This window comes from Centroberyx gerrardi, chromosome 22 (genome assembly GCF_048128805.1).
Source record: "Centroberyx gerrardi isolate f3 chromosome 22, fCenGer3.hap1.cur.20231027, whole genome shotgun sequence".
Lineage (NCBI taxonomy): Eukaryota > Metazoa > Chordata > Actinopteri > Beryciformes > Berycidae > Centroberyx > Centroberyx gerrardi.
In genome coordinates this window covers 7316820-7333583 of record NC_136018.1, presented here as the reverse complement: position 1 = coordinate 7333583, position 16764 = coordinate 7316820, and the positions used below count along the sequence as shown (strand labels likewise).

Sequence of the window (16764 nt, the reverse complement as noted above, 5' to 3'; positions counted from 1 at the left end):
CAGAGCAGCATCCTCTCAGGAGGAGATAAGGGATTCCTCCATCCAGCCGCCCCCTCCCCCCCCCCCCCCCCTCCCACCCTCCAACTCTCCTTCACTCACACTCTCCACCTCCCCTCCGCCCCTCCGCCCCTCCTCCCGTCTCGGGGCTCTCCCAGACGGGCTGCTTTGATGTGGCTCAGTGTGAGCGGGCGGCTGTAGGCCACGGGGCTGCCGCAGCGCTGCTGGGCCACTGGGCCGGCGGGCCGTTGGGAGCCGACTCGAGCCCGGCTCAATCAGTGGGGCTCTCCGGTGCCCGGCACTTTCAGGTCTCATTAAAGCGCTCCGGCAGGGTTAATCCTCTTTAAGGTTTACACGGGCCCCAGTTTGTCTCTCTGCCCGGGCCGAGGGAACCCCTGGGCGCCACCTGCGTGACAAAGACTCAAATCACTGTGACACAAGTTCCCATCGTCTGTTGTCTCACTCCTTCGCTCCGTCGCATGTTCTCCTCTCTCTTCCCTCTTTCTCTCCTGCTCTCGCTCCTCTTTTCCCTCTTCTTTCCTTCCGTTCCCTTGATAGTACCTAGCCCTGGTTGTAAGTCTTTTAGGATTATTTGGGTGGAATCTGTTGACAGGGGTGCAGTAAATGGATTACAACTTTGTCCTTGTTTTGGGATGCTGTGAGGAGGGAAAGGGGAGAGATCAGGAGGATGCGCTTTGAATAATGAGAGAGGCAAAGAAAGAGAGAGGGAGAGAGTGGGATTAACTGAAAGAATTAGGGAGAGGATGCAAGAGTGAGAGAGAGGGTGAAAGAGAGGGTAAGGTGACAGCAATGCAGAGGGCTCGGATGTGAGGGAGAGAAAGGGAACGACAGAGAAAGAGAGAGTTCCAGATGTTGCTGCGCTCATAAGACCTAATTGGTCCAGAAGTGTCGACCCCTGCCTGGCCCTGCAGACCCAGCAGCCATTTGTCTGAATGCTGTGACACTGGGCTTCCTCCCGGCTTTGCTCTGTGACACACAGTTTCCTCCATTAGCACAAATAATGGCCACGTACCTCTTGAGGCCTACACAGGCTTCGTCCAACGTCTATCTGAGCTCTGTGGGAAACACAGGAGTGAACAAACCAACACTGGGAAAAACACTATTTGAGGGTACAGTATAACAACTTAATACTGTTTTGTTTTTTTAAACCAGAGTTGTGCCATTACTGTTTCTTACACTGTGTCAGTTCGTAATCAGAAGAATGACATTAACTTGAGTGGTCTTGGTCAGTGATGTTGCCCCCTCGCCTCTCAGCGTGGGTCAGAATTGAGAAGCTGTCCGGTGCCTATTTCCCCCGCAGTGTCCAGCCTGTGTGTTATTATACGGTATCCTCGACTGATGCAGGTGTATTAGCCTCACAGTCACTATCACACAGCCACATACAGCCCCAATATCGCCTGCACGGGGGCCCAGGGAGGAGCTGCGCCATAGGGCTGTATAGGGCCAATCTGTCACAGAGTTGCATGATACGGCTGTGGCAGTCATGAACACTGTCACTGATACTGCCTTGGCTCATATATTATATATGTGCCACAGTAAATCAGAATAATTTCTGTTTAGCATGATACAAGCATATAAAGATGTCTTAGAGTGTTAGTTTGAGGATGTCCCTTTTTATTTATTCAGTGACATTAAATACCTAAACGCAGCTCTCAAAAACGATCGAACCTTAAAACAACCTTCCATTTGACTAGCATAAATCACACAGGGAGGGGAGCAGAAGCGAAGTAAATGTTGTGAAGTCCTGGTGAGTTAACCTGAGGTTTAAATCAACTCCCTCCTCTCTGAGAGGCATCGTTGTTTGGAGGGAAGGAGATAGACAGATGAGAGAGATAAAGAGAAAGAGAGGGGGAGAGAGGTGTAGTGCAGTGTTTCAGCTACTAAACTGCTGTGTAAATCTCTCCCCAGCTGGGTGGGGGGTGGGGAGGTGGGGGGGGTACTGGAGCGAGGGGAGAGGGCCAACGCATAGCGCTTTGTTCTGCTCCCCAGCTTATCCCAATCTGGAGAAATTCACCAAATGTAGGAGATAGATTGGCGCTCCGCAGAGGCCTCGTGAAATAACCTTCACTCCCTGATCCACACTGGGATACAGGGAGGAAGGGAGGTGGGGAAGGGAGGGGAGAAAAGGGGGCATGGCTGGGGCTGCTGGTGCTGGGGGCCCCGGGAAGAGCGGTGCGTGCTTAGCTCCACTCTCTAGCAACGCGAGGGTCCCTGCCCTGGCGTGCAATTTGTTAAGATTGACTCAGCTTGGTAAATGTCTTGCAGATGCTGGAGTTCCATTAAGATATTTGTGTGACTTATGGGGAAGGGAGGGGGTAAAGGAGGTAACTGCAAGCTACTTGGACCATACATCTTGATCTTCAACATTTTGCTTCCTGACTCCTGGTTGCTAAAAGCAGGCCTTCTTAAATGTTTTCAGATCAATGGCCTGCAAATGGAAATGCATTTGGCATGGGATCTGTGAAAATTTAAGCTTTTTAGAATTTGTATGATAGAGAATTGTTACATATCACTGTTTAAGGTGGGGAGATTACTATAAATATAGTGAAACTCGTGGTCTACTTTCTTAATACAACATCAAATTATGCTATACTTAACTGGTATAAAGGTTGCAATAAAGAGATAATTTGCTTGAATATTCAGCTGCAGTATAAATGTCAATATGCATAGACATGTAGAAATATGAAGAAGGATGGGCACTAACTGACTTGTTCAGTCTAGACTAACAAATTACTTTTGACAGTAAGTAGCGATGGAATGTACAGTTGAACAGAGAGTGTATTATCATGCATAGCTGCGTTTATCTTTTTAGCACCTATTTTCTCTTTTCTCTCGTTCTTTTTCACCATTTTCCCTACAGAAAAAAAACGTGTGTGTATAAGAGCGTGAGAGAAAATAAGCGAGCGAGAGAGAGAAAAAGTGGGACAGAATACAGCGGAAGAGAGAAAAAAATCTATTGATTTGCAGAGGAAGGGCAGAGTGTGATCTGCCAGCCTCGCGTATATGATGAATGGCAGCGAGATTGGCAAGGCAACACTTAACATTCTTCTGTTATTTAACCTCTCCGCTCACTTTCTTCCCCCTCTCTCTTACTGTTGGTCTTTGCTGAGTAAAGGCCTGTTTTTTATCTTACTCTGTCTCTGTTCTGGTGCCCAAGCCCCTTCGTACAGTAGAGAAAGCTCGGCACAGCAAGAACATTAGGCTAATTTATACAGCGGTAATTAGGCCATTAGACCTGAAACAATCTGGGACCCGTAATTAAGCAAAGCGCTCCAAAAGTCAACAGCAACTCCCACTGAGCTTAGCTAAACAGTCGCCGAAAGTGTTATTTACTTGTCCAAACAGCTTGAGGTCTCAGTATAAGCAAACATCATGAGAGACGGGGTGTGAAGGGATTGATCAGCGGGGGGGCCAGCCTCCGAAGCTCGTCTTCTGATGCTGACAGAGCCTGCATGGGGCTGCTGAGAGAAACACAGGCACAGGTGAGCCGCTGTGGCTCCATCCCCTGCCAGCCGGACAGTGGAGGCTCAGTGTCACATTGCTGCTATCACCGGAGGAAAGCTGTTTCAGAAGGGTCCCGTGCAGAGTCAAACACACCGACTCATACAGTACATGCACATATACACACAGTCGTGCCTGCATGCTGATATGCCATTCTACATGTATGCTTAGTTAAAGGAAAAGTCCACCCTCAGATACTCTTACACTGTTACATATCATCGATTTGTGATGTTCAGTGCATTCCAGGAGTTATTTTGCGATAAAGTTTCAATTTACTTTTTTGGTGAATCCACTTTCCCTCAGCCATACTTCTACTTCAGTTAGTGATTTCTTACATTTCCCAGAATGACTTTTGACAACCACCAGAGAAGGGGCGTGAACTTGCTGCTTTCAATCAAAGGTGGGCGTACGGCCATATAAATATATAGCTGGCCAACTAATTTGTGAACATCGGGGTGCATCAGTGATCACAGCTGCACCCTTTACTCGAAATGCAAACATGTCTTGCTGTTGCATTGTATTACGGTCTGTTGAGGCTACTGTCGGTGGAGAAATTGGCGTCTTTGCCTCTTCTATGATGGATTTCTGCCTGTATGATTGTTGAATGTCGGTGCAAAATAGTGAGTCTAGAAAGAAGCCCTTGCTCTTGTCATTTACCATTGATGTTTTAGATCGCTAAATTTTTCTGCTATCAAAGTCCGTTGTAACTGCGTTATCTCAATGTGACGACACACAATTTTCGTTTTTGGACAGTTATCTGTGGGAATGAGAAAAATACACCAAACAGCAAAATAAGCAGAGAAATGCAAGGTGCAGCACCAATAGCTGTTTTTTAACAGTGTTAAAGTGTTTTTGGGTGGATTTTTTCTTTAATGTAGCATATTACTTTTATGTATGTATTCACAGTGATGCAAATATGCATTCAAACGTAGCAGAGTCTGGCATGCATTCACTCAGAAAAAGGAGCGACACAAGCCACACACACATGCTCTTGCGTACACACACACACACACACACGCGTACACAAACACAGAGTCTTGAGCATCTTTCACACACTCCGCGGCGCGCTGCTCTCCCCACAGTCATGGTGTGGCTCCGGGCCTCGCTGCAGACGAGCGTGCCTGAGCAGTGAGATCATGAGCGAGGAGAGAGGTGGCGTAATGAAATCTGGCAGTCGCAGCCCCGGCACAGGCTTCATATGTTCCACATTAGCAATTCACAAACCTCTGGAGCAGGCCCCAGCAGCCCTTTTCTCACTCCGCCTTAGTCGCTTATGACAATCTGTCACTGGCTCTTTGTGCTCTTGCAGCGGAGCATCGATGAGAAGTGCAGTGTTTATGGAAGACTGTTCGTCCTCGGCTGCAGATGACACACTGTTAGAGCGGAGTCACTGAACCCTCACCACAGCAGAGGAGGAGCCCAGGTCTAGCCGTCAAGACAATAAACTCACAATGCTGACTTGACAACAAAAGGGGAAGAAGAGAAATTGTTTGTGTATTATCAAAACTCAAGTCAGATTCGTGAGTGACAGCTCAAATTCTCCCTAAAGTATGGCATCAAATACGCTCCAAAGTACAATGAAGATCCTCTGTGGTGGAACTTACATTATGAAAGGAGATTAACCAATAAGGATATTGCAAATGATGTGCTTTAGGCTTTATCCTCCCCTTGTCCTCCCCCTCCTTTGAAATTATTCAAGTGTCCAATAAAGGACAAGGCAATTACTATCCTCTTTTTAATGAAGGGGAAGCTGGCTTTTGGTCCTGAGCACGGTGTGTTTGTGTTGAATTAGAATTAATGAGCCCGGTCAAAGTTTGCCTCTAATTGCCCTTTCATTAAGACCCATTTGTAATCATGTCTTAATGACTTCCATCCCTTCTCCTAAAAGAAAAAAAAAATTTAAACTAAAAATTAATACCGCTGCTCTGAAAAGTTACTCGGGGGTCATTAAAATATTTCAGAAGAGTTCTGAAGTGCTGATGAATTGGCAGAGAGCTGTGAAAAACGTTACCCATTGACATATTTCAAAAGATTTTCCACTCAGAAGCCAAAGTCGCATGCCAAAGAAGACACATGAACTCTTTCATATATTTGTGAACTTCGATATCCAATGTTTGGTGAATTATTGGAATCGGCATTTGGCTGCGGGAGATGATTTGTTTAATCCCTCTCATTTTGCCAGTGGCGGTTTACCATATGCAGCAGGGGCAAAACCATCATGATTACGCTTTCCTTAGGAATGCTGGAACTGCTGTGCTGTTGCAGCCACAGTGGGAAGGTGAAAGCTGCGGCGCGTGCGTTGGCTTCCTATATACCCTCCAGCTGTATTCTGTATTAGAGGACGAGAATACCCCTGAATATCCAGAAGAGCCGGGGCAATTTACTCCCGGAGTAAACAGTAAGGAGTCCCTACAGGAAACACTGGAGATAGATTGCAGGATGGAGTCTCTCTCTCTCTCCCTCTGTTCTTTGCGACTGTATACATTCCCTCTAGTGACACGGGGCTGTTTGCCTTGCTAATGGAGAGCCGCGCTGGTGTAAAAGAGGTGGCAGGCTCTATTTAGATAGGGCCGTGGTAAAGTAAACTTCTGAGTCGGATTCAAATAAACCTCCGCGGAACGGTTTGCCACGCTGAGGAGTCAAGGGCCGCAGAGAGGGGAGGAGGGAGGGGGGGAGACCGAGGAAGGAGCGAGGAAAAGGGGCTAGGCAAGGCTGTGTGGAGACATAAACAGAGAGGGGGTCTGGGTAGTCCAACGTGGAGGGGCGGATGTGAGAATGGAGGTGTGTGTGTGTGTGTGTGTTGGGGGTGAGTCTCTGCAGTTTAGTCATCCCCTCTGCCTCAGGACAGAGGTGCAGAATGGGATTTCTGCAATGTGGGGACGGATCATATAGAATAATCAACATTAAAGGCCCATTCACATCTAAAACGATAAGACAACTGTAACTATAAAGACATTTAGATCGTTCTAAGTAAATAGGCTACTACTACAATGATAACTATAAAAACATGCAAAACTGCAACTATATTTTTGGTTCAATCTCAGAGCGATTGTTTGGATGAAGAGACAACGATAAAAACACTTTCAACCAATCAAATTAAAGTTGTAAGAAAGAAGGGGGTGACAGAATTCAGTAGCTGACTTCATTTGCTGAGGAACTTATCACAGATACTGTTGTAGTGTGAATGCTTGAGCGACTGCATCCTTATAGTTCATACTTATCTTTATAGTTAGCGTTCTAGATGTGAATGGGCCCTTAAGTCTTTATTTCCATGGAGCTAGCATAAAGTATGGAGGCTGTGGCAAACCTGAGGGTTCATTCCAGACTCTGACAGCCCAGGGCCGGCTGCCCAGGAGTGGAGCTATGGAGAGTAAACAAAACTGATAGCAGATTCTGCCCTCGTATCCCCCTCTCTGGAATCAGGCGAGGTGAGCCAGGCCAAAACTGAGTCATCAGGAGGAAGCTATCAAACACACAGAGACAGAGGGGTCAGATACATTGCCAGAGCTGCATGCAGGAGGAGGCTTTTACCACTTATCTCTGCTGTTGTGAAAACAAGAAGAAATCCCCCGAATGGTTTCTGAAAGCTGTGCGAGGGTATTTCATGAAGTTATTTTACTCCTACCTTCCAACACATCATACTGCATTGCTGTTACTCCAATTTGCTCTAAGATTGCTCTATTTAGAGTAATAGTTGAAGGCGTCATTTGGAAAGGGTAATCATCATCAAGATATGAAATTAAACCCGCAGTAATTTTATTTAAAGTGACACGCCTAAGACCTGTAGGCCAATGCTGCAGGAAGACAAACAACACCTGAACTGAGTCCCTCTTGATTGGAGCCATGCTTGGCCTTGGTCAAGCTGGTAGTGATCATCAGAATGAATGAGTGAGTGATGAGCTAACCGGACGTGAGAGGTGCTGGCGGATTAACACCCGCTGTGTCGCCCCATGGTGCAGCTGTGTTTGGCATGGAGCAGCACTGGTAGAGTTGTTGAGCACCTCTCTGTCTGGCAACCCGCCCTCCACACCTTGGCACCCGGTGCCAGATGTTCAGAGGCTAAAAACAACATCCCTGCAGCCTTAACAGATCACACGTCTGTTCGGAGATAGAGACTTGTTGTCTGCAGGTATGCAGATGTTGACACATGCTTGTGCCTCAGGGTGGTGATACACAAGGTATTTTTTTGGGCAGTGCAGCTGGCAACAGGCGACAAAGTGAGACTCTCAGCAACAGGCAACAAAGTGAGACATGTTTCGTGGCAATGAGATGTTCCTATGCAAATAAGGCAGCCGCTCATTGGATGCTGTTAGAGTTGCCCAAAAAGTTGCCTTGTGGATTAGTGTCCTTATGAGGTGCGTGAGATTGTACATGTGAGTTTGTGTGTGTGTGTGTGTGTGTTCACTCCCATTGCCAAGTGTGTTTTTCTGTCTGTGTCTGTAGTTGCCTCAGGTGATGTGTGAGAATGTGTGTGTGCACTGTCATAGCTATATGTGTGTTTGCGTGTGTGATACTCTGTATGTGCTGTGAGTCTGTAGGTCTGTGCAAGTTTTAACCCATTTCAGTTTCACAACCCGACCCTCAGGTAGTTAGCATTGGAGCAAAATTCACACTCATGGGTTGCCCATGTTGCAACTTGTCCAACAATGGATGCACAGGGAGCTCAGTTACGAAACCAAATTCCAGCCCTAGTTTGAAGGAAGTTTTACCTCAGAGGAGACGAGTGCAGTTGAGGTTAGAGGATAACATAAATATGTGAATCCAGCCTGGTGGCAGCACAACAGTTTCCCTTTCAGGGGTAAAAATAGAAAAAGGCTTGGAAGCTGATATTATGCAAATGTTTTAATGTTTTATCTGGAGGGGGGAAAAAAGCCTCCCGATTCTTTCTGGCAGTTGTGACGAAACATTTTTGCGCCTGAATCTACTACGTTTTTGTTCTCATTTTGTATGTTTCAGTGGTTGTTCTTTAATGTTATCCTTTGTACGAAACCATATTATGCTTGGTGCGGTGAGAAAAATGCCATTTCTTACAGTTATTTATCACGGTTTATTTTGAGTTGTATCAGCCCTGAGCCATTTAAGACGACTTCTTCAGTGAACGTTTCGGAGCAGTGCGGCTTCTAGTTCAGTGTGTTTAATGAGGCCTCATTTGGGCGGGTCTGCTGAAAGATAGCCATCAAAACCACTGCCTTTCATTACAGCTGCTATTTAGACCAGCTGAGGAGGGCGATCACATAGGAGGGAATTCACATGGAAATACATTATAGAGAATACAAGTCAATGGTTGTAGAAAAAGTAATGAAAAAAAGCAAGATCTCAAGTTATGAGTGCAGTCATGTCTAATGTTTATTCTACTCTCTCTCTCTCTCTCTCTCTCTCTCTCTCTCTCTCTCTCTCTCAATGCAGCTCCACCACAGTTTTTCCCTGCCTTCCATCCTCCGGTGCCCATCGATGACAGACATGCCCAGGGACGCTACATCTACGAACCTTCCCCTGTGCCCCCTCTTCACGTGTGAGTCTCTCAAACTGGTCTCACACACACACACACACACACACACACACAGGCCATTTCCGAAATTTTGCTGATCACGTCTGAGAACACAGTCGATTCGGCTGCATCACGGCTATCGACGGGAGCTCCCACTGTTAATGGCGATATGAATCAGGCTCCTGAACTTCTGCCGGTGGGCGTGGCGCCTCCTTGCCTCTCCAGATCAAAGGCCGTGGCCCCGTCTGCGCGGAACATGATCCGCATGTCAGAGACACGCAAATGAACATGTGTCAGAGAAAATGGAAATGAGAGCGGGGCGAGGGGAGCCTGGGAGCGTGCGATCCTCATAAGAGCAGTGATCAAGCCCTGTCAAGAGAAGGAAGCACCCCTCCCCTGACATCTACACCTCTCTGACACACACACACACACACACACACACACAGATCTCCTCCTGACACATGAACTGTACATGTATACAACTAACCATCCCGCCCCATCCACTAACACGCACGCACAAGCAATCAAAGGTGAAGTGGGTAAAAACATGGTGTCACGCCTTGTGAGAGAGGGTGGTAAGTATATTAAGCGGGGAGACTCTTATACAGTAGTCTCATTTTTTCCTCGAGCGCTTCTGGTGGTGCTGGCCAGGTCAGCAGCTAACTTCAAAGCCCTCGTAAAGGGTGTATTCCCTCAGCTTCTGCGTCAGCTCACTCACTCACACACACACAGACACACACACACACACACGATTCAAAATGACTCTTGACTTTTTCTCACTTTTACTCGCCCTCTCACGCCTTTCTCTTTCACTCTTTCCGTCTCTTTTACGCTCTCCATCATTTATATTCTTTGTGCCCGAACAGTGAGTACGGCAAGGAGATGCTCCATCGTCCTTGCCGGCGCTAGTTTCTTACCCGCAGACACGGAGGAAGCGATCAGTGCGCGACGGGGACAAATTGGATGGGGCAGCTACTTGGGCCGCATTATGTTTGATATTCTTCATCATTATCAACTCCCCCCTTCTCCTCCTCAGGAGTCATATCTCTCCCTTGCCGATGTGCCACTAAGCGTAATGAATTTTTTATGTCCCCCCCCGCCACCCCCACCCACCCCCCCCCCCTCCGGCCCACCCCACCTCTCAACCCCCGTCTCCCGCTGCAGAGGAAAGAGGGAGAGAGGCGAGGAAATAAAAAAAAAGGGGAGGTGATTGATGCCCCGTGTCACCGCAAACAAAATGGCAAATATAATTTAGCATTTAGCTTATGCGGAGATAATGGGGCGAACACGCGCCGGCAACATAGGCTCGAACAAACAGCCTGGCTTGTTATCCGTCAGGAGCGCTTTGGTGAGATCTGGAGCACAGGTTAGGGAGGGGGGAGGAGAGACGGGAGGAGGGGGTGGAGGGACAACACAAGAGCCGGTGAATTGAATTAAGGGGGGAGAAGTTACGGAGCGGCGGTGTCTTCAGTCACTCGGCCCGGACAGGAGTTATCTGTGCGCTTGGTTTGCTGTCACTGGAGACACGGCCGTGCTCTGCCACGCTACTTATGGCCTATTTATCCAAGCCATTAAGCATAGAGCTGTTTAATATGACACGCTACGCTGAGGGAAACTATTTGTCATTATTATTAGACAGCTGTTTAGTGGCCGGCCTTATTTAAATCGAGTCTGTGAACTCGCTGTCATACACGTTATCAATGGACTTACGTGTTTCATACAGAGATGATCTCAACTAGTTTTGAGTCTTCATACAAGGAGCAACAATATTGTCTGCTTGATTTAAAAAACAAAACAAAACACAGTATTACAGCTGGATCCAACCACCTGATGGCAAATTAAAGATAATGATACTTCCAGGCTTTGTGCTGCAAGTTTTAGCTGTGGCCAAACTTCACCATTAGGAAGCTACAACGCCTCCTAGGATTCAAAGTGATGCCGTCCGCCTCACTAATGTTGCTTGTAGCCTGAGCAAATAGAGGCAGTCAACGTATAGCCGTAGCTTCAGGGAACGGAGGACAGGAGGCGGCTTATGGAGAAATATTGAATTGTTTTAAGACAAGTTCTCCTCAGTGAGCAGAATTAATCGTTATTAGCCCTCTCAAAGATATGCCTAAGTACACAGGGACTATTATTGCAGTACTTCCCCATGCAGCCTCTCATTACGGCCTGTAATTACAGTTGGGTTGGCCCTGCGGCAGTCCCATCAATCCAGCCAGCTTCCCCCGCCACGCACGCAAGCCAGCCACCACTGGGCATCAGTGGCCGGAGAAAAACACCAAGAACGCCCAGCAGCTCGTTTCCTCCCGCCACAATGACACATCCACCATCCATATGTGGCAAATGAACAGAATCATATCCTATTACCGTGAAGGGCCTAATTGAAACATGTTTATTTATGGCCCCTTGTTTTAGATGAGGAGCGGGCGTTAGCAGTGCAGCTAACGGGCTCCAGCGATATGAGGCGGTGGAATTAAATTAAAAGCTCATAAAATGAAATATGCTCTGTATTAGCTGTTTGACACTTAATTTGCCTTCAAATGAGCAGAGGAAATCACAAATTAACTGTCCTTTGTTTTTTTTTTCCTCTTTACCTCACCTCCCCTATTAGGCATGGGAGAGCGCAATTACAGACAGAGGCTAATCGGTTAGTTTATGAATTCTTGTGGGGAAGGTACCAATGTGCCATTCAATATTAAAGCCTCGGGGTCGGGGAGGAGGGTGGGGGTCCCTTCTTGTGGGTGCTTGCTTTGCTGAGGAAGTCCTATATTCACAGAAAGGCACAGCATTTCACATGGTTGAAATGTGAAACTGAAACAGGTTCAACACCCCCAGTTTGAGTTGAAACCAGTGCAAACTAAGACCAACCTCTTCTGAGTTTCTATAACGTTCCAACTTTAAGCAGGGCCTCAATGTCCTGCGCTGATCCGGGACCAGCAGAAGTGTTTTTTTTTGCCTTGAAGCTAGTGTTTTTTCCTCTGCGTGTCTCTGGTCTGGAAACAGCTGACCTCCAGCCTCACTGAAGGGAGAAGGCCCTTCCTGCTGCAGAGAGGATGCTTCCTGCTTAAATAAACACATTGACCAGTGAAGAGCAGGCTCTCCATGGGAGCTCTGGTCCCCTCTGCCACCGCCATTGTGCGGGACTGGCTTAATGGGAGTTTGGGGGGAGGCTGGGGCCAAGAGAAGAGACCGCTCCTTTCATTCCAGCTTTATTGCCTGACCACGGTACACACCAAAACAAAACAGCCCTCTCATGCGGCTCAGCGCCGGCCCTCGGTCACCCGGAGACCGCTCAGAACAAACAGAGGTATTCGTCACAAGTCAATTATCAGCATCAGAGTTTACTCTGGAGTCCCGGGCCCTCGTGCTGTGAATGGGGCCACTAAAACAACAAAACATTCTTATGGGATAAGCAATTGACTCGCAACCTGTTTGCGGAGCTACCGCTCTTGTAGTCTGTGGATTTACTGAAGAATTAGTTCAAATGATCAGAGTCAATTTAAGAGTTTGTAAAGTTGGCCTCAAAGCAAAAGGAAAGCCGTAATCTCTGCCTGTTTCATTTTCGTTCTCCTAGAAGAACTATTTGATTGCATAAAGATTGTGGAATAACTCAGAAATATATCTACTATGTGAAATGCAAAATGAATAGATTATTTGTTCAAGCTTCTCTTGTTTTAGCAGGTTGTGAGAAAATGTTTCTAGGCATCCTTATTACTTAAAAATGAAAATTAAATGAACTAAAGAAAAACTAGAAATTAAATATCTAATCCTTCATCTACATTCTACACGTTTTTTTCATTCTCAAATATATAGATAGAGATTTTAATACAAGGACTGCCATTAATGTTTTAATGTGTTAGAAAAAATGCAAAGTTAAAGGTCAAAGAGGTAAAAAAAACCAACAACCTTATTTCAAAGAAAAAGAGAACGGTAACATGTGTAAACTTCTCAGTGTCACCCATGAATATAGCCACAGACTGTATATTCTGTCTATGTAGACCTATGGAGGGCTGGTGGGGGCTGGGAGGGTGTGTTTCCTGCCTGTGTGGTTATTTCATTCAGGAGTGTGTTTGTTCAGCTGTGGGCCCGGCCTGACTGCCAGGTATTCTGGAGGGACCACGGGAGAGCTGCGGCGCGGCATCAGCACCCTCCGCTCGCGTCTGAAATGATAGTTAACAGCAACAAAAAAGGACTTAATTGATTTTCAGGCTACGCAGGCTATCGTGAGAAGCATCAGTTTATCTGGAGAGTGCAACATGGTGCTAAAACTGAATCCGGAAATGCACCTTGCTACCCCCAGAACGCCTCACGAGCCGCTTAATTTTACATTCCAATTTTACTAACTGTAGGCACACGAGATTCTTACCGATTTCACACTACACTCAGCCCGCTTCCCTGCGCCGACCGTCTCCCTCGCTTCCCCCTCGCTTCCCCCTCGCTTCCCCCTCGCTTCCCCCTCGCTTCCCCCTCGCTTCCCCCTCGCTTCCCCCTCGCTTCCCCCTCGCTGTCCTCTGCCTTTGGCTGAGAGCGGCTGTTTTTTTAGATGTGCGCCGTGTTGTTTTGTTATTTACATAAACTGTTGTCAGAGCGCCCAATCTGGGCATAGAGGAGCGGCGTGTTGCTTAGCATAAAGACCAGGGTCTTATCTCAACACCTCCTTCCAGATGGGAAGAGGCCGAGCATTGCAACACACACAGACACACACTCACACACAGACATACACACACATACTCCAAAACAATAGCAAGACAAAAGGCCTAGTGTAGCTTTTATAGGAGCTAGAGGAGAAATGTATTGTAAATGTATGGCTTTACCAGTGCCTATGTATGGTTTGGTTACTGTGTGATTTGGCTTTGTTTTTCCATTTTGGTGTCAAGGCCTCATTTGTAAAGAGTTGCTTTTTCCGTTTCAGGCCATGCTTCAACGCCATTTATAACATTTTTCATCTGCATTTTTTTTCAAATGCATGAGACAATTGTTGTGCAGCTATTTATTTTTTTGTGATGTAACAATTATATGCATAAACCCTATTTTACAAATTCTTTTTAGTAAAAAATCCGTAGCCGCTGAAAATGTACTGTTAATATTCCCATTTGAATATCGTCTAGACTAAGACAGAATGTAAAGTGGAGCCATAAATTACATGAAGAGTAAATGATTATTTCATAATCGTGCCTGATAATCTCTGTGTAGATATGGCTGCTGTCACCGGGAAGCAGGGGAGAGAGAGGAAGGCCACTTTTTCATCTTCCTCTCCAACTGTCCAAAACCTATTCTGTGTGACTTCATAGGTCACCCCTCTCTAGTGCAGTCACTGGTTCCCCTCCCTCCCCCCTCCTCTCCCCTCCTCTCCCCCCCCCTACCCCCCCCACCCCCATCTTTAATACTTTCTCTATGGAGTAAGTCGGGGGGACAGGCGGTCACGCAGTAGCTGGCTTCATGATTAATGGTGTTTATTCTTGACAGAAGGCTCCTTTATTTATCTGCATTGCAGTTTCACTGATACTATCAGTCACCTGAATGAAAAATATTCAGTCATACCAATTTTGCAGTATAATTGAGTAGAGTCACTTCCTTTCAGTTTTTTTTTCTCTCGCTCTCCTCTCTCGCTCTCCTCTCCCACTCTATCTGGCAGCCTTATCATCGCCACAGTAATTTTCGCGCTGCGTTGTTTGATATGGAGAGGCTGGCTTTAGCCGTATTTGACATAAAGCCTCTTCAATTTTCACTGGAGAAAAAAAAGGGAAGAAAGAAAGTTGTGCGCCACTCTGTGAAAATGTGCGAGGGGGGGAAAGTATCTCTCCCTTTTTTTTTTTTCTGAGGCAATTTCAGGATTTAGAGAGAAAGGAGATAAATGCCTAAGCAGAAATGTGGGCAGATTGAAGTTACAGTATATCTATTTTTTTTGTAATACACCAGTTTCAGAACCCTAAATGGACAGTGTAGCCTTTTTTCTATTGAGCCTGTGCAGGGGACCATGATATTTTCAAGGCACCTGTGTATTTTGAGAATGATGGATCCAGCAGGTTTTGGGGGAAAAAGAGAGAAGAAAAAAAAAAAAAAACGAGTTTGGCACAGCAGACATTTGACAAGGCCTGTAAAGGCTTAAAGGTTGAGTCATTACCCATGGAGATCTGTTAAGACATGTTCCTAAACTCTACTTATCAGGCTAGGATTACCTAGGCTGAGGCTGCTGCTGGAGTTGCATGTATGTTTGTATTCTTCCCTAGTTATTAAATATCACATGCATTTTTTATGTTCCATTTTGCTTCTTTACATGTTAGATAAATGGTTTATTAATGAGACCGGATTAGTATGTCTTTAAGGTAAATAGCAATCTCAGCCGAAGAAAATAATTAATACTCCTTTTACGACAATGAATTCAAATGATAATCTCCTAATGGTTACTCACATTACACTTTTATTCATGCAAATCAAATCACGTCTTATAATTCGTTCAACAAATATTTTCCATTCTCTGTGATTTTTGTGCAGTCTTAGTCTTTGCGTGAATTTAATTTTAGGGTCCATTAAAAAATAGCTTTGAAAAAGGTACATTCTGATAAAAGAGGAATACATCAATCTCTAATATAAGGCCTTTGAATTTGCACATGTAACACATTAGTGGATTTGATTTTCTATACATAAGTCATTTGCCCCCTCTTCATGTTTGAGATCTCAATTTGTAGCTCTCCCATGGAGCACAATGAAATACCGAGTCTGAGGAGAGGAGATAACAGGCAGGTGCCAACAGCTCTGTGTGTGTGTGTGTGTGTGTGTGTCTGCATGTGTGTGTGTGTGTGTGTGTCTGCATGTGTGTGTGTGTGGGTATGTGTGCATGTGTGTGTGCTTTAAATATTTTCTTCTGCTAGTGTTTGAGTGTCAGTTCCAATCTTTTTTTATTACACTGCCATTTTTTTAATTTGTCTTTTAAAAATGAACAAAGTGGAATACATTTTAAACACATATTCACTTGCCTTTTTTAAAAATAATAATAATACTAATAATAAATTGCGTTTTGCTCCTTGCCTTCTCCCAGTTCATACTACATTTTTTCATCTAATTACTTACATTTAATAATTTATTATTTAAAAAAAAATGCATTTTTCACTGACACATTTCAAGATAAAATAAAAAAAAAATCAACAACCTGTAAGCCACAGTAATAATCTGCAGAGCAGCTACCATGCACAGCAGCACTAGAGGAACCTTGAGCAATGATTATTGTATTTGCATTAATAAAGAGCACATTAGTAAAGGCTTGTAGTATTTCAGTGGCCCCTGCTCTGGCTGCGGCGGCTGCTTATTTGATGGGTGTGGCGGACTGTCACGTCTAAAGGGCCGTGCCGCTTCTTAATTGGCTTTGTAAAAGACCCTCCCCTCGTTGGTTGGGAGCTATTAGAGAACAGCAATGACTGTCAAGATATTAGCAGCGCTGGCAGCACGCTCCCAGACACACAACCTGAGGCAGGTGCTGTCCTGACGTCTGTTTCATCTCAGGACTGAGTAGTGTCTTCTATTAGTTACAACAGCTTCCTTTTCAGAAATGACCCCCCCCCCACAAAAAAAGAACCTGTTGCTTAAAATTAGCGAGCTGCAATAAGAGCAAATACAGACTCTTCCACAAAATAATGACTTCAGTTTCCTATCTCAAAATGAAATACTTTGTTCTTTAGCAGCTGCAGAGTAACCCATTTTAATTCAAGGAAATCAGGCAAAAACAGAAACAATTAAGAGGCAATTGTCAGTGTTTTGCC

At 45.6% G+C, this 16764-nt stretch overlaps 1 protein-coding gene across 2 annotated transcripts in view; it reads left to right on the top strand.

The window, feature by feature from the left end:
* gli3 (GLI family zinc finger 3) overlaps positions 1-16764 on the top strand; it is a 97575-nt gene that overhangs the window by 42922 nt on the left and 37889 nt on the right. For both annotated transcript variants that reach the window (XM_078291327.1, XM_078291326.1), the window contains exon 4: positions 8926-9031. In XM_078291327.1, the coding sequence (XP_078147453.1) occupies positions 8926-9031 (106 nt within the window). The remainder of the gene's footprint in view (positions 1-8925; positions 9032-16764) is intronic.